The sequence below is a fragment of the Apteryx rowi genome, unplaced genomic scaffold (genome assembly GCF_003343035.1).
Source record: "Apteryx rowi isolate R43461 unplaced genomic scaffold, aptRow1 scaffold_713, whole genome shotgun sequence".
In the NCBI taxonomy this organism is placed as follows: Eukaryota; Metazoa; Chordata; class Aves; order Apterygiformes; family Apterygidae; genus Apteryx; species Apteryx rowi.
This window is the reverse complement of record NW_020450998.1, coordinates 349210-370550: the sequence shown is the minus strand read 5'-3', so window position 1 is coordinate 370550 and position 21341 is coordinate 349210. Positions and strand designations below refer to the sequence as shown.

The window sequence follows — 21341 nt, the reverse complement described above, 5'->3', positions numbered from 1 at the left end:
TATTTGTGTTTCTTTTTTCAATATCTCATGCCAGATGCTGTTTTCCAATCTGTGGATTTTCTATCAGAGAGTTATACTAAGCCTCATTTGGAGGCTTTTTGGTTACTCAACAGGGGCTTCAGAAAGAGTCAGATTTTACTGTTGTTTCTTTAGTTGTTCATATTATTTTAAGTATCTGCATTCCTCTCTAGAGGCCACAGAAAAATGTGAAAAGTTAAAAAAGAAAAAAAAAAACCCCACAAACCACAAATATTCCATAGCTGCTCATCATAAAGTACCTAGAATCAGCCACTATTATGGTGCCCAAATCTCAGTTCTATTGATTTTTCTATCTGAATGCAAACCATTACTCAATTTAAAGGCTCTCTCCCTTTGCACAGGAAAGCCTTTTCCTCACACTTGGCTTCTCTACAGCTCCAAGCAGCAGAGCTGACACCTTCAAAAAGCTAACAGAAGCAAGAAGAAGGTGTCAAGAAGCTTTTCACTGAGGTTGCCACAGTAACTAAACTACTCACAGAAATGGGACAGCAACCAAATGCATCCAACGGACATGGATGCGGACATTTTAGCAGAGCCTGGAAGGAAAGTGAGAAAGGAAGGAAACTACCTTTGCCAGGAACCAGCACTCACAAAAATCAACAGCAAGAAAGCAGTTGCACGTACCTGCTGACATCCCTCCCCTCCCCTCCCCACAACAGTCAATAGTCCAGCTTCTGCCACCTTCTCATTTCCCAACTTCCTCACTCACTTCTTGTCTTTTCCAGCTCCCCCCCAAACTAGAATAAAATTCCTAATTTGCAACTCTCGCATAAAATTCTTTACAAGATGTACAACATGGCAATTGTAGCCTCTGCTCAGAACATCCAGAGTACAAAGGCTTTGTGTGTAGAAACTTTCAATCAGCAAAAGAGTAGCTGGTTGGAATGGCTGAGGCAAAGCTCACACAAAAATGACAGCTAGGCTCTAGCACTACTTGAAGGGACTTTATTTGAGACAGGACACTGCAACACCACATCCAGCAGTAAAAGAAAAAGTTTTTTTTTTGTTGTTGTTTTTTTTTAATTAAGAGTGGATAAACCGTAGAAATCAAGAAGTAACCTTCTATACGCTGGAGAAAATGTAAAACAGTATTAGTATTCAGAAAGGTATATAAAACAATGACATTTCTTCCAAGCCTCATATCTCTCACACTCTTTGTGGGTTTTACTCTCCTAAAAAGTTGTAAAAAGTCAGAGGACTGCTTTACGTGCCCTTTGGTAGCACCTGACCATCTGGAAATGATGAGTTTCACTGCCTAGTTTATTCATATGTGAGAAAGTCACCAGCTAGCCACCAAACACCAGATGACTCGTAACCATGATCTCGTTCATCTTGCCTTTGAGCTCCTTGCCATCTAACTTGGGAAAACAAAGGGAGGACTGTTTATGCAGAGCCTGTAAGGTACAGAAAACAAATACAACCCGAAGGACATGTTAAGGGAGTAAAGAATTGAGTCAAAGTACAAGCTACAGAAAGCAAACCAGTTCAACGAGTTTTGACACATTTTGAGTCATAGATGGTAGCAACTACATGTCAGAAGAGTTCCAAATAAGCCATAAATCAAAATATCCTGCATTAGAGAAACTTTCACAACTCAAGGAATTCTCAGTCCCTCTAGTCCAAATGACAACAATATTAATACTTCAAGGTCTCATGTTCTTTATATTCAGTACTCCAGGTACAGTGCACTTAGTAAATGACAAGTAACATTCCTGAAGCAGAAAAAAGTATATACAGGAAGTTGCTTAGTTGGGCCTAGTTTACTCTGGAAAGCTACCCCATGAGAGCTTCTGAACAGACTCCTATAGTAGAAGACGTAGTATCACACTTTCCTTTCTAATAAGAAATAAATGCTGTGGTTTGTGACTTGGACAATCATATTTTCTCAGGTTACTTATATAACCAAGAATGCAAACTCCCTACTAGAGAGATTAAAAGCACACTGATTGCTACAGCTTCTTGAACAGAATGTTCTCAAAGAAGCCTTCGGTTGAAAATAAAGAATTGGGGATCATTGTAAAACTGGGAGAGCACTTGAAAATTATTTGAAACACCAATGTAAGAAACCAACACACCACATTTTCTATTTTTATAAGCAGTTACTATCAACTGAAATAACAAATAAAAGCAAGCCACCATACATTCGCTCCTCAAATATTACCTCATCATTCACTTAATCGTTATATAAACCTTTTCTTACTCAAATTCTAATAAAAAACTTGCAATGAAACTAGATCCCAAGTGTAGCATTTGTTCTTTGTCCAGGCAACAGTAAGTCCAGTCATCCTTCTTAAGCAGAATCAACCAATCCCAAATGAAACACCATGACACTTTGGAGTCCAATCTGAGCCCAAGAGAAGGGAGACTTGCAACCAAAATAGAATGGGGAGAGCCTGGAAAAGCAACAAGAAATAGTGTTACCGGAAAGAAAGAAAAAGTTTCTGGGAACCCCTGGGCAACTTCTGTACACGGGATCACAGCCACAAAGAGAAACTCATTCCTCTGCAGCTACCATTTTCCTGTGCCTTACTGCTTTCTTCCCAGAAACTTTGTTCTTCTTGAACTTTATGTTCTGGGAAGTGCAGAAGGGCAACTAAATCTGAATGAGTAACAGAGAAAACATTAAATTTAAAAATTCCGGACCATTATCCAAATGATTCATTAAACCAAAGATACTGTAAAGCAAATGAAATACTACCATTCAAATCACACTCTTTCCACATGTCAAACCACATGACTGTATTTCCTGTGGTACTCCTTCAGCGACCCAGCCTTCTCCCCCATTCCTTCCGTATGGTGCAAGAGCTTTCTGAACTCTTGCTTACATGCCTAAAATCATTACAGCCAAAGACTCTTGAGAGGACCTGGAACTACTCAAACCCTGGGAAGCACTCAGATGCTAGCAATAAGGTTAACAGTTCCCCTCCCAACAGCCTTATTGAGGCAACAAAAACACCCACTTTGTTCAGCCCTAGAAGGACTGAAAATGAAAGCAGAAGGGACACGGAACCACATCACCTTACCGAAGGACACAGAGATGGTGAGCTTTGTTTAAGCATCTCCATAAAGTAAGAAAAATAGCCCATAATTAGAACATAAGCTGTCTCAATGTACTCATACCTGTTTCAACAGGTTCCTAAGTGGGTGTTAATGCAACTACAAAACCAGGCCAATTTACATGCAATAAAACTTCCCTTCTTGCAGCATAGCTTAACTGTTTGCTAGACCAGAGGACAGTCATATTTCCATAAAGTATTAAACAGCAGCTTTTTTATTTAAAACCTTGTGTATTTATATTAAAACTCCCATCACTCTTAAAAGGAAGAAACAGCACAGATTTTCAGCAAAGAAATGTGGGATTTCCAAATGAGTGAGAGGCAAGCATTTCTCAAATCTTATTGAAATCAAACTGGGTTATGGGCAGCAGCTCGCTCACTCAATTGACGATGATGAGCAGCAACTCACTCACTTGCAAGTTCTGACCTCTGCATTTGTACCCAACCTAAGGCATCCCTCTAAAGGCCTATCAAACAGAAGGCATTAGAAAAATAAGCCATCAATAAGGTTTCCACAGAAACCCTGAGCCCTTTTTTGCTACTTAAGGCATAGTTTGAAAATATTTTTTTTCAGCGGCATTGCAGGTTCATGCAGCTTCCACTACACTCCCTCCCTCTCCCCAGCACAAAGAAAAGAAAGATCATTTTTAACCAGAACTAAATTCCCCCACTTTCATGACATGACTGCAAAAGCAATATAGGAGACTCCGATTTTACTGATGCTAGCTCAAATGAAAGGAATAATTTCTCCTTTCTAATCAGTCAGCCCTACTGCCAAGTCAAACACAGATCCCACTCCCAGATAAGATCCTTGAATATCTACATGCAGCTAGTACCACCAGTTGCAATTTAGAAGCAGGCCTTCCTTGAGAAGAAGAAGGAAAAGAAAAAGAAAGGGGGGGAAAAAAAGTTAGTAAAAAACTAACATCAGCTATTGTCAAACTCCAAAAAAGAAGCATTGCTCTGTTAGCAAGAATGGGGGGGAAAAAAATAACACCAGTCACCCCTCAATTATTGGCCTGTTTTTTCTTCCCCGACACAGCATTATCAAGAAGGACTGTGACAAGTTAACCTAAGGTATCATACTTTCCTACAGTACTGTAGGTCAATTTTAACCAGAACTGGAATTCAAAGATGGCAGAAATGTAACACTGCTCATATTTGCACACATCTTGCCCTTACACTTGTGCAAAGGCCAGAAGTCTGGCTAACATTAACATTTTCATCCTCTGTTTTTGTCCTGACCTTAAAGAAATGTTCTCCTAACCCTGAGACAATGGAAAAGTGGGGAAAAGAAGAAGAAAAAAAGTCACTTTTTTCTCTCATACTGATTACTGCTAAGCCCAAGGAAGGAGAACCATCATGCGATCTCTCCAGGAAATTTTTGTAAGAGTATCCAATTTAACACACAAAGACAGTAGGACAGATGGCAAAATTAGAAAAAAAACTATAGGGAACACCACTCATTTCATGATAGGATTCCCATACAGGATGTTCCAGCACAAAAAGAAAACAGAAAACAGTATGGAAAACAGAGAAGGCAAAAATCAAGTGATATTAACATACAAGAAAAACAATCCTGATCAGCCAAACATTTAGGAGTGCTAAGTGCTTCATCATCACTAAGCAGTAGCAATTTTGGGGTAAATTAATTAGTTGTAGAGGCCAGAAATACATCTTCTAACCTTTGGCTGACCTAGAATTTCAGAACAATGGCTCTTCCTTTTGTACACAGACCTAGCCAGTGACTCTTTTCTACTTCAAGACTGGACTGTTGCATGACACACAGTCTTAGTATGCACCTGGAGGTCACTTCCACTGTTTTGGCCCCAAATGCAACACTTCAGTACTCTAGCTGATAAAAAACATAAAGGAGATAAAGTACATAGCACTAACAATACTGTGCTGAAGGATGACCAGTATCACTCAGAGTCTGGCACTGATGCTAAGTTTTGGCTAAGGCTCAGCTGTCCTCAAAATCACTCCTCATTTCGCTCGTTGCACAGCCTCAACAATTTCATTAGCAGAGAAGCTGCAGAGAGAACTTCAATGCAAACTTCCGACCCTTTGTTCTGGGAGCACTGACTGGAGAATTCAGAACAATGGGACAGAATGCGAGAGTCTTGTCTGTATTAACACGTTAGTGCCACAACACTCCTTGCTTTTTTTCTAGTTGTCCCCTAGCAACTACATTAGAGAAGGGTGTTGGCTCCTTGTTCAGGAAGACCGAGTATGCTACTGAAGGAGGTCTGGTGGTGGAAAGGAGGTTCCTCTTTCCAGAGGCACGTGATATTATCCTCCAGTTTTTGAAACTGCATCTATATACTATACCAATATATTTCAATTAGCAAAAGAAGTCTGTCTAAACTCGTGCTCTACTAAAAAAAGCACAAGTGTTAGTGTGCTAATACATTTAGAACCTCTTACACATCTCCCACTCATGACCAAGAAATAGGAATGCTACTTGCCAAAAAATACAGAAATTCTTTGAGATGTGATCTTTGTGTGCATGCTCACACTGTGGGTACAAATACTTGGAACAGGGACATCTTTTTGCCTTGGAAGTAATTCTAGGAGGATATTCATCCATTGCCTGTTGGTGTATCCATATACAGACAAAAGTGGGAGAAGTGCATCTTACATCCCTGGCCTCTCCAAACCTCAGAATACCCAAAAATCAAGCATAAGAGAAAAGAAGCAGGGTGCTATTTGAGTGGATGCACTGAAGACACTGTGAAGAACCTGAAAAGTTATGTCCAGTAGCTTTTCCTTCTGAGTGATTTCATGCAAACACTTTTAAAGTGCAAGCAACTCCAAGCAGCACTGTACAGCCTACACAGGGATGTGGAGGGGTATCTGAATATTGCTACAAGGGTGACTTGAAGGGCTGCTCAACTGTTAACCATCACCTGGAAGCTATGCAAAAGCTGCAGGTAGTGCTTAGTGAAACTGTGGACAAAGGGCAGACAGACCTTTCACAGAAATGCCGAAGTCATTTGAGGTCTCAGAAGACACCCACAGCACAATGAATAGTAGCACTCTTGTAGAAGGTTGTTAGAGTCCACTGTTGAGCACAACAACCTGTGTGTCAACACAGCAATGTTCTAGGTGCCATCTGCTATGGAAACAGAGACAAGGGACCACCCTAAAGCCTTTCAGCTTGTTCAAGATAAAGCACGCATGGTGCCCAAGAGAATGAACTTGTTTATAAATCCTGAATGAATATAGTTCAGGAAAAAGTGATTAACAGCGTTTGGTGTAAAAAACACAGCTTAGAACTACAGATTCTAAACAGTAAGAGCCTTACAACCCATTCCCTTGTTGAAAGTGTCATGTTCTTGACCTCACAAACAGAGGCTCCTATATGAGCGCTGGGCGGATTCAGAAGTCTGCCATGGGACTACCAACATATCCCCTAAGAATGTCATATGTCTATCTCCTTGATCTTAAGTAGAGGTGAGTAGCACAGTAGGGCATGGATTTGGTGATACACCAACTCCAGGACCTTTCACATAATGTAATACTCCAGGTTGGGATTCTACACATGCTCTTGTGGGAGCAGGCCTTCGAGTGAGGGCTGATGGAGCTAATTCCAGAACATGAATGTCAAAGGCCGAGACCACTGGGGATGTGGTTATCTCACAGGGAACTAAAACAGTACTTCAAACACAATTATCTACAGGAAGACTGTAAAGTCCGTCCCTCAAAGTAACATAGTACAGCATGTCTTGAAATAAACTCCTGTAATCCCAAACTCTACACTAAACCTACAGCACTACATTTTCTCACTTTGTTTTTCAGAATAAAAGAAACAGCTTTCTGCTCACTGCATCTTCAAAGAAATGATTCCTGCAGGAGTTTGCTGGTTATACCCAAATAATAGTGAGTGAAGAATACCAAAGTTTAACTCCATTCACTCAGTACAGCTACCACCATGTAAAAATGGACTTCACCATTTGCTCCCTGCTCTCCTCTCACACTGAAATACTCCAGGCAGGCTGCCAAAACTACAAAGCCAGTCAGATGGCATACCCAGGCAGTTACTACAGCTTAACATTTTCATGCTCATGGAGAATTACCCTGGGTGGTGGGGATCTTTTTTAGGATTTTTTTCCATTTGCACTGCATTCCCAATTGCATTACAGAAGTTACAAAATGGAGATCAAAGCAAGTCAACCAGACACCAGAAATAAAAAGACCTTCAAAAAATTCTCAACCCTCCCAAAATGCCTTAGGATCATTCACCTTTCCTCTATGCAACCGCTCCATGCCTACTAACACAAAACCAAGGAAAACAGAAGTATCTGCCAGAACTTTCTGAAGACTATCCAGTTTAGGACTCTGGCAAACACAGTTGCTGACAATGCTTTCCAGCTACCTCAATCACATTTAAACCAGGAAGTTATCACCAAGGAAGATGTAGATGATCGCAGCAGCCCCTCTACCCGACTGTGGTGTCGGACAAGAAATTCCCTTCCCATAAAGGCCAATACCCTGCCTCTGACAAAGGCCAGCAGTAGATGCTAGGGAGGACTGTAACAGAGATGTACAGATTTATTTCTTGCCATCTTTAGGCACCCAGATGTAAGCAAGTACAAGCTTAGAGACTTCCTGAGATAGAGACCACTTGAGACAGACAAGTCTTATAGCTGCTGTTCACCATGGATTTGTCAAACCACAATCTCATCTCCCCTTTGGCTTCCATAGCATCCTATGACTAATCACAAATTAATAATACTCTGCAGGAACAAAACATTTGCTTTGGGTTTTTTTTCCCCCTCTCTAATTCTGCTACCCTAGAAGAAGCTGGATGCACTCAATTGAACTGTGTTGCACAAAATAGCAAATAAATTATTCTTTATTCACTTTCTCCACACTATTCATCATTTGAGGGACTCTCATCGCATCTACCCTACTCAGTCATCTCCATTCCAAACAGAAATCCTACTCTCTGGCAAAGCTAGCCCTACAAGTGTATCTTAAAGCCTATTAGACTGATTTAAGGTCAAAGTGCCCTATAAACATCAAAATTAAGACAAAAAAACCCCACCCACTTTTATTCTGGTTTTGTATTTTTTAAATAATTACTTTCCAGACGAAAGTTACAATCCAAGTGGTTGGAATAATCATTAAAACATGGTGACTGCAAACAAATGGAGCCTTTCATTAGATTAGGTAACTTCTTGCTCAATCAAATATGCTATACCTGTTCATATTTACCTAAATTATTATACAGAGCATATAGAGCATTAGCTGATGAAATTTTATTTTGTGATAGAAAGTTATGAATGTCACACTTATAAGTTTTTATTTGATGTACCACAATGTATTTGGGAATCACAGCATTACTAAAAATGCATTAAAAATGGGCTTTAGATTTGCCTTTATTAGCTGTGTCTCATACTATGTACTCTAAGTACACAGAACTTAACAACTAGATTTTCCACTAAAACTCAGGCAAAAGTAGTATTAACTGTAATTAACAAGCTGACAGATTGGTTTTAATAACCCTAAATCAAACTTTTAACTGAAATTATGTGACCAAAGATGTCCATAAATATCTAGGAAAACATTCAGAAGTACTTAAGCACACCAACCTCTAACTCCTACTGAAATCAATGAAGATAAGCTGTTAACTTGCAAGAACACTTCTTAAATAATATTTGACCTTTTTGCACATCTTTGAGCACCTCTGAAGCTGCCACTCTATGCCATTTTTAATGGAAAAATCTTATTCTGCCCCTCCTGGATTTAAACAACATCAGCTTTCTTGACTTCCCCACCACGCCAAACTTTGTATCATTTATACAACTCCGAACACAGCATTCCAAGCGAAGACAACATCCTGTACACTGCTGGCTGAGTTTAAGTAAAAAGTAATGAAAGCAAAACGTCTTCTACCCAAACGAAACAAAGTTAGATACTTGTCTCCTGAATTAAAGTTTAAAACACATGCAATTTTAAAAAAGCTTAAAGCAGATCTCATCAATGCTGGGTATTTTATATTAAGTGTTTTCAACAGACTACAAAAAGCAAAGGCTAGAAAGACAGCTGATCGCTGATAAGATTTAATTTCACATTGCTATGTTTAGAAAGAAGGAAAGATTAGATAATTTTAAAAGTCTTATTTTTTAATTTTTTTAAAGCTGTTAGCCATACAGTCTTAAATTTCACCCAGAAACTGACAGCCAGGGCACATGAAGCGGAGCTGGAAGTTGCAGCTTCAAGTGAAGTTTACTGCAGTAATTCAAAAGAGTAGGAGCAGAGTTCCTGCATTTCTGTAGACAGCACACAACGGACAGAATCCAATCTTGCTTTTCTATTCTGCTGTTACACTCTACCCAGAGGCAAAAAAAGTTCAGCGTGTCCAGACAGGGCAATTATCCTAGTACACTCAGACTGTTGCATGAGCATACAGTGCATCCAGGACACATGCAAGTAACTTGTTCAGTTTTGAGAAAGACTCTCTATGTACCCGTACAGGTGAGCCTAGTATGAGCCTTAATCTCCCTCCAGCCAGGAAAAAACTAGGTGTCCTTGTGTAGGCATAGGCATGTCATACAGGAAGAGAACCTTCTCCGAAACTCCTCCCACACATTAGGCCTATGAAGTAGTCCTCCAGAGCAGCCAGACAAAGAAATTTTCTGTAGTACAGAGAAACCCCAGTTATGCACAAAGCATTCACTGTACTGAAGCACATTATTGTCTAAGGCAGCACTTGCCCCAGACAGCTCAAAACATGACATGCAACATGCAACAGAACAAAAACCAAGGATAAGCACTGGACAGAGAAAGTAGTGTACACCCAAAAGCAAGAAACTACCTTTGCGCTCAAATCCAGTGAAGGATGGTAGATACTGCAGCAGAAGGTATTTACAAGAGGAAGAGGCAGAAGATTTACACCTGTTGGTGCAAGAAATCTTCTTGTGCAAAGGGCAGCATACTTGAGGAAGACATGGAACAGCAAATGATCAAAGCTACTGTCCTCAGCCAACTGAAAACAGTGATCGGCAAGTAGAAAAAAATCATCACTTATGTTAGCGGTAAACAATGAAAGAGTCCTGAAGACAAACTTGAATTTGATATACTGGAAAAAAGACTACAGAGGGGAAACTGAAGACAGACAGCCATGTGAGCAGAGTAATAAAATAGCAGGCCAAGAGGAAGCAAGAATAGGCATAACTAGGCACAGAGAACAAATTTAAAATTTCACACAGAGAAAGTGGCAAGATAAGGGCTCAGTTGTACAAGATAAATCTCTCTCAACAACATGCTCCAGCTGCTTCCCTTGCATTCTGGAGGCCCTTGACCCTCAGCAAGCAAATTCAGCCCAGTACCCTGACAGAAAGTGTCCCCACCGTCCACTCCAAGAGAAAAAAACAAGTGATTTTTTGTCAGGTCAGTGAACTGGCTATCAGAGGATATTTAATCAGTCTTTACCAGTAACAATACAAATAGAGTATCTGTGACAGCAGGAGTTTAGCAGCTGAAGGGGAAAAATTCTTACTGGAAAACAAACAAAAACTTTTAATCCATTGGAATGATCCATTGGCTGACCTCCCCCTACTTGGAGCCTAAAAAAATCAACACTGGATGCCTTCACAGTACAATGTCAAAAGTCAAAATCCCACTACAAAAGTCACATGGTAAAGTTATCTGGTCTGGGTTCAAAAAAAAAATGATGAGATAATCTTTGGGGTCTATTCTAGACTTAAAGCATATGGGAAATAAACATACCATTTACTAGTCTCTGTAAAGGCTATTTTAAAATTCACTGCTAATGCACAATGTGTTTTTGTTTTATTTTGGTTTTGTTTGATTGTTCAAGAAAAGAGCTTAGGGGGAAAAGAGAGTAATTTCTGTCCTCTCCTTCCAGTAGCTTGGAGGGTGGGTGAAAAGTAAAATAATAAGAATTTTATGCACAAGAGCATAAGCAGAAAATGCATACCTGAACTACCAAAGCTGAAACAGAAAACACACTACAGCAGCGAACACCCAAGTAAACTCACATGCTTGGCCTTAAATAGTAAATTTGTGAGTTTCACAGTTCCTGAATATCTACATTTTAAACTACATGGAACTGTAACATAACGTACCTGTCCCTGTGTTGAAAAAACCTTGCGTTTTTGTGGCAAATAATTTTTTTCAAAGGATTTCTGACCTGCAGTAAATGATATCATCTTCCCCAAGCAATAGAGCTTGTCACAGCATCTTATTCATACAGCTGTTTTAACAGGAAATCCGGCAAAAATCTGATAGATGCTAGAAAATCTGCAAGGGGGGAGAAGGCAGAACCCTCTGTCAAACTGAGTTTTGGTAATCATAATGTAGCTGCCAAACAGAAGCCAGAAATAAGCCAGCAAACACTGCTAAGCAGCCTTTCAATTCATACAATAAAAATGACAAACTATGTCACACAAAGACTTTGAGTACTACGCATTCCACTCAGAATGAAACAAAATCCCAAGAATAAAAACTTTCTCCCCTTCCCTAACTCCCCACTGGGTTTGCTCACTCTCAAGGTCTACATTTGCATAACATATCACTGGCTTTCCCCAGTCTTGTCTAGTATCCTGCACTAGCACACAGAATTTCAGGCATTATCGTCTTCCACTTGACAATTCATCCTGTAGAATGCAGACTCACAAAAGCAGAGTGGGGGACACTAGCACAGAGAGCAGCTATTCAAGCTAAAGCAAGGCATCAGCAACACTTATTTAGAATTCCACAAGAATATTCGAATCCACAGAAAAAAGGCAAGTTGGCTTCAGCAATGGAATAACAGTTGATGCCCTGGGAAACAAGATGATCATCAAGAGTTTAACTGTTCAAGAGCAGCTCCTTAAATCTTTCCAGAGCTAGTAAATCTGAGATCAAAATTGTAAACAAATAGACAGCACTTTTCTCCAATCAGTATGACATACTAAGTCAGGTACCCTTACAATTATATTACACCTATAGTTACAGTTAAAAAAAAAAAAAAAAAGTAGTCTGAAATATTTCTATTAAGATTATTTAACAAGATATGTTTCCCATAGGACGTTTTGACTGCTCGTTAGGTTATGATTTTCTTCTCTAGTTGCCTATCAAAAGCAATGCTCTGAATTTCTCAATTTCTAATCAAATATAATTTTGATAAATCTAACAAGCTGAAATAGAGATTTAAATCTTCATCACCTGCACCAGAAAAAAGAACTCTTGCCTTCAACTTCGGAATCCACAGTCCAATTGGCCAGTGCTGACTTATCCTACAAACTGGCACAGCTCACACAAATGTGTAGGAAATACTGTTGCAACATTGTATCAACAATGTAGCAAAATATGCCAGACTTTATAGAAATGGAAGCTGGTTTTATTTAAAATAAAAACAAACAAAAAGGATTTCACTCACTCACAGTCTCATACTCACTAGCACCAGAATGCGTTTTGTGTCCAAGAGGTCGGTCCAGGAATCAGGCACCAGGAGAGGGATTAGCCAGCAGTGAGACACAGTGTCTTGACAACAAGCACCACAAGGCTCAGGATCCATTGCCATGACATGGAGGACAAGCCCAGCTGTCCAGGGCTCTTCTCAAGCTGTTGACCATGTGCAGGTTTCCCAGGTTTCAGATATACCTTTTTGTACTCTTTTGGAGTTGACAGTGAAGAATCTCTGTCCTGTCCCACCTCTGCGAGTCATCAGAATTTGTTCCCTGTACTTTGTCTCCAGATTCCCGTTGTCTTGTGAACCTTGACACAAAAAGGCTGAGGTCCTGATGGTCTGCTAATCCAGGTGCCATTAACACATGCCATTCCAAGGGCCCTGCCCCTGCTGAGGGCCCTGCCCCTGCCATGAGAGCATGTGGCGCCTCCACATCCAGACAATCCCATTCATTCTCCATTCACATCTATCTTAGCTCTACTATTGCAGTTCTCTGCAGGTGTGCCAAGGAAAACATGCCTGCTCCCAACAGCACTGTGTAAGGAGCAAGTGGCCAGAGAGTTAGGGCTGCACTTTTTTTTTTTTTTTTTTTTTACTTTTTTTTTTGGGGGGGGGGGCAGCAGTGTCTGCATAAGCCATCCTAAAGAATGTATTAAGCTATGGCTTAGAGGGCCCCTGACACTGCTCAGTATAGCCAGCACCACAGACACAGTTTTCTTTTGGACAAGTCAAGCCACTCATTCTATTGCAAGGAGAGGGACGAGAGCTCTGAACTACAGCTAAACACACTGAGATGGGCACTACACTTTAGAGTTACTAAGATGCTTGAGAAGGCTATGAAAACCACATACTCTAGCAGATCATGACCACTACGTATGAATCACAAACATTTTCAAATCAGTTAAACTGCAGACCTGGCACACATTCTCACAGGGGATCAGAGCACAAAGCTTGCAAACAGCCAGTTCTTCATCCAAATTCACCTGAGCACAGCATCAGACAGCAACACAAAAAATCCTGAACAAAAACTTCTCTCTAAAATTCTCCAGTCTACCAATACTAAATAAATCGAGGAATCATCTGACAAGAGGAAAGATCTCTTAGAGAGGTAACAAGAATAAAGATAAATAATTTTGTAACATTAAGAGGATATTTACTCTCCTAGAGAAGTAGTGGTAATTTAACTGAACTGCAGTGCAGTTTGTGCAGGAAAAGACATGGCCTCCCAAATAAAGAGCCAGGAGAACAAGTGCCGCCCACAGCCAAAATGCCCCAGGGCATTCTCATTATCCACAAAGGCATTTTCAGTTCAAAGGTACTAAAAAGCAAGGGATTACTGAATAACATAGGCCAGATATTTTTTGTAGTGATTCAGGTACCCTGCCTGGAAACCTGCAGCTGAACCAAAGACCTTATTTATATTCTGGCACTTAAGTTCCCCTTTTCCTTTACAAGTAAACATGAGGTTCCTCTTTGTAGTCCCATTGCGAACACTGTCAAAAACTGGTAAAAATTACCTTAGCTGCTTTTACTGATGGAGATTCTATCACATTCACTAGGTTAGTCCAGAGGAGCTTTCAGATGAGTACTAAGCCCACATTCACAAGTAACTTGATTATTACATATGTAAAATCTTTTTCAAGACACATTCAATCATTCTATTGTCAAAGCTAATTGCTTAGATCATTTACAATTAGCAACAAAATGGAAGGCATAGCATCACTACAGTTACCTTATCTCAAAACCAAAGTTGCTTTCCTGCAAATACGGGTTATAAAAAGCAGTCCACAGTATCTGATAGTCAAGAACTGCTACACTTGGTTATTACGGGCCTGTTTTCTTCTTGCATTACGTACAATATCCCTTCAGAAACCACTGTCCAATCAGCCAAACCCTGGTCTCTGAAATGATTTCTGTGCAAGCAGTTGTTTTTCTGCTCCCCTCGTGCTTTTCATTACTATTTCCAGTGATTCAGAAAAAAAGTATTCAGAGTGAGGAAAAGACGGTGGTACTCTACTGCTGCCCTCTCTCAGCCACTCTCCACCCACTTCTCAGAAAAATATGGCTCTGAATACACATTCCAAGACACTTCCAGTCCAAATAACGACTCCCTGCCAGTTGTATGTGGTCATCAATGAGAATGCAAGCATAAATAGAAATATTTTTAGAGCAAAAACAAAGTCAGGTTTGCATAGATCTGAAAAATCAGCTCAGATATACAAACCTAAAGCAACCCTCACCCATCTTTTGATTTGAAGGGCTCTTAAGGTATGTTATGTTTCCTGTTCTCCTGAGATTTACTCTGAAATAAAGAGAAGTATATAAAACCTTAAGTTGCAACTGTGGTCCACTTTGCCAGGCTTCCAGCACTCCAAGCTGGATTCCTCAGACTGCTGTTACCATTCTGTCCTCAGAATCCTCCACGAGGTAGTGCGCTAACTCTACAGCTTCAAAGCTCGTTGTAAACTTGCCTGTACCTAATTTGCAGATTAACCTAAACAGGATTTAAATCAGAGAATCTGCACACAACTTGCTTATTTTAGAATGTATTCACTACAGAATACATGCAACAGAAAGATGAGTCACACTCAGAACTGTACAAAAAAAGGTGAGGAAAAACTAATCCTGCTTTTCTCAAACTACCCTCCTAGTACCTAGCTCTCCTGTGGTGTCTCGGTGCTTAATGAAGGCTCATAAGCCACGTATTCTACCTGAACTGCTTCAACTTTTCCAAGTTCGGATTAATAAGAATCTGAAACCAATGCAAAAATGTTATCACCTTTCTGAAAACCTCTGATTCGCAATGGAGAAATATCCTGAAACCTAATTCACCATGTAAAAAAGCAACTATTGTGTTTCTTTCAGAAGCCGATTTAAGCTGCAGTGTAATATTTTAATACTGTATCTGCAAACAAGAGCTCCCTCAACACCGGTTATCTACACCTTTACAGGCACTGTTGAGCCAGCTTTGCAAAGTTATCCACAGAATAAGCACTAAGAGAGCTTCCCATTTAGCAATACCTCTATACGTATTCAATCTTTATGGAAACCAGTGCCCTCTATACTTCTCTCTATTCCTTGGTTTTAGTACTCTACATCTCCAGGGAGAGGGGTAAGAAGTTCTCACAGGTTGCTTCTATTTTGGATAAAAATCTCTTTACACTTCTGTGAGCATGCGCTGTCATGTCATGAGAAAACAGGGTATTTCTTAATCAGTTTTATCTGACCTGCTACAGTTTTTCTGTACAGACTACAGTGATTTGGGAACAGAAAATAAATATAAATGTTAAAAGACAGTTATTCAGGAAGCTATTTTTATTCATGAAACATGTATTTGGTCCAAGCATAGTATAGCAATTCCTTCATTCATAATCTTTAGTTTAGCACTAACTCTCATCTCAATTTCCTTCATGATCTCGAGCAACATCCTTGCTATACACTCTGTCTCCCTTTCTTCAAGTAGCAAAAATAATGCTCGTCTCACAAGACTATTGCAAATTATTAGCTGAGGTCAAAAAGTGCCAAATTACAACGGAAGAACACTGACTTCTCAAGAAAGAAAAAAGGCAAAAGAGAGTGGAGTACCATTAAATAAGTATAAGGTATTGATATTCAGTTAATGCCTTTGATATATGCTCCTTAGCAAACAGCTACTCAAAGCAACATTTTGTCAAATATTCAAAGCTGTTGCGCACACACACTGTTGTGTCTCACAGTTCAGAAACCCAGAGTTTCTACTTTAGCATGAAACTGGACACTAGCCAATTTTCATGTTACCTTCTTTTAATATTTAGGGAAAAATAGTTTATATTTCTAGATACAGTATCCACTGGTTACAGGGACAGCAAACTCCTGATAATGTTGATGCAATGCAAATTAACATGGCATTCAAATAATTTTAGTTGCCCTTTAGATGCCTCTCTGTTCTAGAGAAACTGAATATAAACTACAGTATCTGAATAGGATATTATGATGTATAGCATATGATAGAAGGGGACAGAAGGGGATTTGTATTTCAGGTGCTTACCACTCCACACCCAGAGCTGTCAGCTTTACAAAACTCACCTTTTTGACTTCCAAAAAAAAAAAAAATGTGACACAGGGTTCACCAGATACCTTGCTCTGCTATTAGGTTCTCCTCTTCTCCTTACAGATATAACTCTCAATCTGGAAATCTCTCACTATGCAAAGATGAGGAACTCTTCTATCCATACCCATAGTTCTGAGGCATTGTCATCAATAGCACAAGCAAAACGTTACAGCACCTAGTTCACACATTATATATCAATTACGTTACTGGTAAAGAAGTCAAATACAGAGAATCCCAGACCAACGACATTAATAAAAGCAACTAAAACAGAGCTTTAAGAGATCATTACTTTTGAAATTAAATAAACTCTCTGCCAACAATGCAGCTGAAAGCCCTTTTCTGCCTGTATTTATAGTAAAAAGCAAAACAAGAAAACAAACAAAAAAAAACTTAAAAAGCAAAAGGACAATTTACACAAAAACTGCTTAGTGAGGAAAAAAATTAACATGAATAGACCATGAATCCAAGCCTTTCTGCTCTCATAGGAGTCTCTTAATCATTAAACTAACCGGTCTGCTCCCCTCCTTTTGGTGACTTAATCTTTAACTCTTATGCACAGCTTCAGTTTTGGGAATCAGAAATTCCCTTTCAAATATGTACAAATAGCCTATAGGCCACTAATCAAACATGGTTTGGGAACTGGGAAAGGGTAGGATTGGGAAAGGGTATTTGAACCTCTTCGAGCAGAGTTTCCACTTAACAGGCAAGCACTCCGACTGCCAAGATATGCTAAGACAAAGGCTGTATCACCACTAGTGTTTTAAAGACACAGTTCATTCTTCAGAAAATGTACTGGCAATCACTAGGTACTGTCTTAAATATCCGAAGACTCGTTCTGAGGACAATGAGGAGAAACATCTTGCCTCTGACAAGGGAAATCTAAGGCCTAGCTGCTCAGCCTTGCCAATACTGAGGCAATACTCAGCAGCAAACATGAGGTGGCCAAGAAATTTTAATGTCAAAGATTAGTTACCCCAAAGACTTGAAATCTCCAGGATTAAGCAACAGCTGAATGAATGTATTAAACCTGTTGCTGCTTTAGACATTTTTGTCCAAATCCTTCTGCAAATCTGGACATGGAATTTCACAGAGTACAAACACCTCAGAAAGCGTTTGCTCTGAAGCCAATAACTGAAAGAGTCCACAAGAGATGCCTTTGGGGCCCTTCAAGCACCAAAGGTGACTATAATGGAACTCACTTCTCCCTGTTGCCAAACATTTGGCCCTAAAGATTCAAAGGGAAGGAGCGACTCAGATTCCGAGATGTATCTGGATCTTCCTCAGTACTTCAAACCTCATCCAAATCTGTATGGATAGGAAGTTACTGTCTGCAGTAACGAAGGGTCCTCTATGGAGTCACAGTAGTGACAACTGTTATGAAGCACCTAAGAGACTATACCATAAACTGAATCCCTCCACCTGCCCCCTTCAAAAATAAGAGAGTGTAAGCTATTGGTAAGAGAGTGTAAGCTATTAAAATCCTGGAATAAAGTACTGCAAATGAGTCCTCTAAGCACTGCCAGCAGTGATTTTGTACAAACACTCCATTTCCTCCCCCATAACATCACTTAAGTGAAACATGTCTGTCTTCTTGGGGCGAACTTATAGAAATGCTCAGAAATTTATCATCAGTTAGTGAAGAAACAAAGTTTTCTGGTTCTTAGTCTGTATCATCTTCTGAAGGACAAAGGAAGACTCAAGTATTCAGTGAACCTTGACAAAGCATGCTGTTGATTATTTAGAACATGTTTTTATGTGTCCTCCTTACTTTTCTATTGCACCAGAAGCTATTTTCTGTGGCATACATCTTGACCAGTTTGCCTAGATCTTTATAGGTACACTGAAAGTCTAAGCTAATGATCAATGTCCTGACTAATTACAAAATGCAAACAACTCAAACATAGGCATTATTTTAAAAAGCGTATGTGTGGGGAATATCACCTATAACATCACTTCTTCAATCTTATTCTTGAAAGCTTGTCTCTGTTGAACTGAGATTGGACCAACCATGCAAAATTTCAAGTAAAAGCTCAATTTGTGCTAAGTCGTGAGAAGAGATGACTGTCATGAAGGGAAGCATTAGACAAACCAATCTGTTTCATTCATATTCTCCACTTACAGCATATAAGATTGGTTGCTTGCAAAAGATTTAAAACTAGCAACAATAAGAATTTACACATTCATTTTTAATAGTTTCCTTTTTCTGACATAGCAGATATAGGAATCTACCCCAACACACTGCATGTTCAGATCATACTTTCATTATTTGTCTGAATAAAGAAATATAGCATGCTTTCGCACTTTATAAATGTGGAGATAACACAGAAGAAGGAGGGGGCTACATGTATGCTGGAGGACAGGAATAAATTCAAAATTATTTTAACATTTTAAACAAAAAGGTCATGAAAACAGAATAATATTCAACAGCGTCAAGTAAAAGGCAATACACTTAGGAAAACATAATTGGCTGCACAAACATAGGATGGGGAACAAACTTCAGCAGCATACCTTCAAGGAAAAGGATGGCAAGTCAGCAAAACTCTACCACATCATGCCATTATGAAAACAGAGATACCATGCTGGAATGTATGAATAACAGCATACCTAGCAGGATACATGAAATAATCCTTATGCTCTTATCAGCATGTTAATGCCCCAGTTGGAAAACTTCTTCCTGTTTTGGCAGTGCACTTCCAGAAAGACATGGAGTAAGTGGAGAGATGTCAAAACAATCCGGGAATAATGACCTCATCTATTAAATAGGACCCACAGGGAAAAATGAAAGAATTGGGTTTTTTTAGTCTAAGAGAAAAGAGCAAGGAAACATGTTGTAACAATTCAGATTTTTAAAAGGTTGCAGTTAAGAGAATAGCCTGTTCTCCATGTCTGTTGATAAGTAATGGGGTAATACTGCAGCAAGACATATACAAGTTGGATACCAGGGGGGGTCCTTCCAGTGTTAAGGATACTGAAGCACTGGAACAATTGCTGAAGGGGAAGCTATGGAGTCCCTGTCACAAAAGTCCTTAAGAACATGTTATATAAGCACATCAGGAACAAGGTAGGCAAAATTGCATTTGCCTCTGTCAGGTAGAAAAACAGATTAGAGAGGTAGCTGCTAAAGGCCCCTACAGACTTTTTTTTTTTTTTTTTAATGAATCTAAATAGCTGCTCAGAAACACAGTCAAGAAATAAATTACAGAGAAATTATTCCACTTACCAAGTATCAACTCCTTTTAATATACCAGCAGTCTCAAGTCCACTTATTCTTACCTCTTGGCTTCCTCCAGATGACAAAGATATTCATAAGCCACATTCTGGCGCCGTCTTTCATCCATCTCCTCTGCTGTTAACCTCTCATTATCCAGGACAGCTGCAAACAGTCAAACAGATTCTCAGGTTCTTGAGGATTGAATGCAACTGAATGGACAAACCAAAAATCAGATCCAACCTTTGCCACAGGAGCTCACTTTTATTTGATTCAGAAAATGAAGAACCAAATAGATCTGTTCTTTACAAACAGCAGAACAGAATGTAAAGCTGAAGTTATCCTATTTCCTTACCCTTCCTCCTTTGTCACATAAATTTGTCATTTTCCTTCTTTCTGATTTCTCCATTTGCTTCTGACCCAATTTTTTGCATCTTCCAATTTCCTATAAACAGTCCTTTATTTTCTTATTTTCTTCTAGCTTTGCCTTTCTCTTCCTAAAAAGTGCATCAGTGATCATGTCTCTCCATCTACCTTCTGATTTTGGTAATCAAAGATTAAAGAAGGACAACAATACATCATCACACCATAAAATCCCTTTTATATAGTTACACTCCATCTCTAAGAGAGATAGAAATGCTACTCATAATCCTCATCTGAAGAGAAACTGTTCAGACCCACAACTTGCGCATCATCTTTGGATCAACCTGAGGACCTATAGAGGGGTGTATGCCTAAATCTTTCAGACTATGTTCAAAGCCTCAGTGATGCAGCCTGTCCTTTCCACTCTTACAGCTAAATATCTCATCCATGCTCTTATGGAAAAAAAATGCACATTCTTCAGGTTTCAAGGAGTCGTTTGACAAATAGGAAATGTCTCATACCATTATTAATCAAAGGTTAGCTTACACCTAAAATGCCTTCATCAAATAAGTATAATGACAAGGTATTAACTGCAGTATTGGGTTTCAAACAAGATTTTGCTTCAAAATGCCATGGGTCTCCTAGTTCAGAGTATCTCAGAAGCATCTTATTACTTCAACATTTCCCAAAGTTACCGGGAAGTTCAGCTCCCAAAGGAGCTGAAAGCTGTGACAAAGCACATGGCAACGCCTACCAGCAGGGAAAATTCCTCTCTCCTCCTGACTCTCCCGCAATACTTCCCTCTCACTTCAGATGAACAGCGGGGAGCACCCAGCGTTTCCTGCCCGCCGCTGGCCGCCAGCGCCACGGGCGTGGCCGCCGCCACACGGCCCCGCCGCCACCGCCGCTGCGCCGAGGAAACACATCACCACCGCGCTGCAGCTCCTCCATCCTTGCTTATTTTTGACGTGACATCATAGCACAGACTCAAATGTGTATCACAAACCTCAAATGCGAGCTTAAGCTAAAGCCTCGCTCACCAAAGTGTATTTCCTAGGGGGTGAATCTGTCCAATCGCCCACAGGTCTGAACGTGTTTCACCCGGGTAACGCAGATGCCTTTGCCGAAACGCACAGCAAGGGCGGAGGAAGGGCTGCCACCGCG

At 39.8% G+C, this 21341-nt stretch overlaps 1 protein-coding gene across 2 annotated transcripts in view; it reads right to left on the bottom strand.

Annotated features, from left to right (window-relative positions):
• Window positions 1-19973, bottom strand: part of IQGAP1 (IQ motif containing GTPase activating protein 1) — a 72558-nt gene extending 52585 nt beyond the window's left edge. The window contains exon 1 of one of the 2 annotated variants that reach the window (XM_026087338.1): window positions 19880-19973. In XM_026087338.1, the coding sequence (XP_025943123.1) occupies window positions 19880-19944 (65 nt within the window). In that variant the 5' untranslated portion in view covers window positions 19945-19973. Of the gene's footprint in view, window positions 1-19210; window positions 19359-19879 lie in introns of those variants that run through there. The other variant, XM_026087339.1, reaches the window with a different exon arrangement.
• Window positions 19974-21341: the final 1368 nt, after the last annotated feature.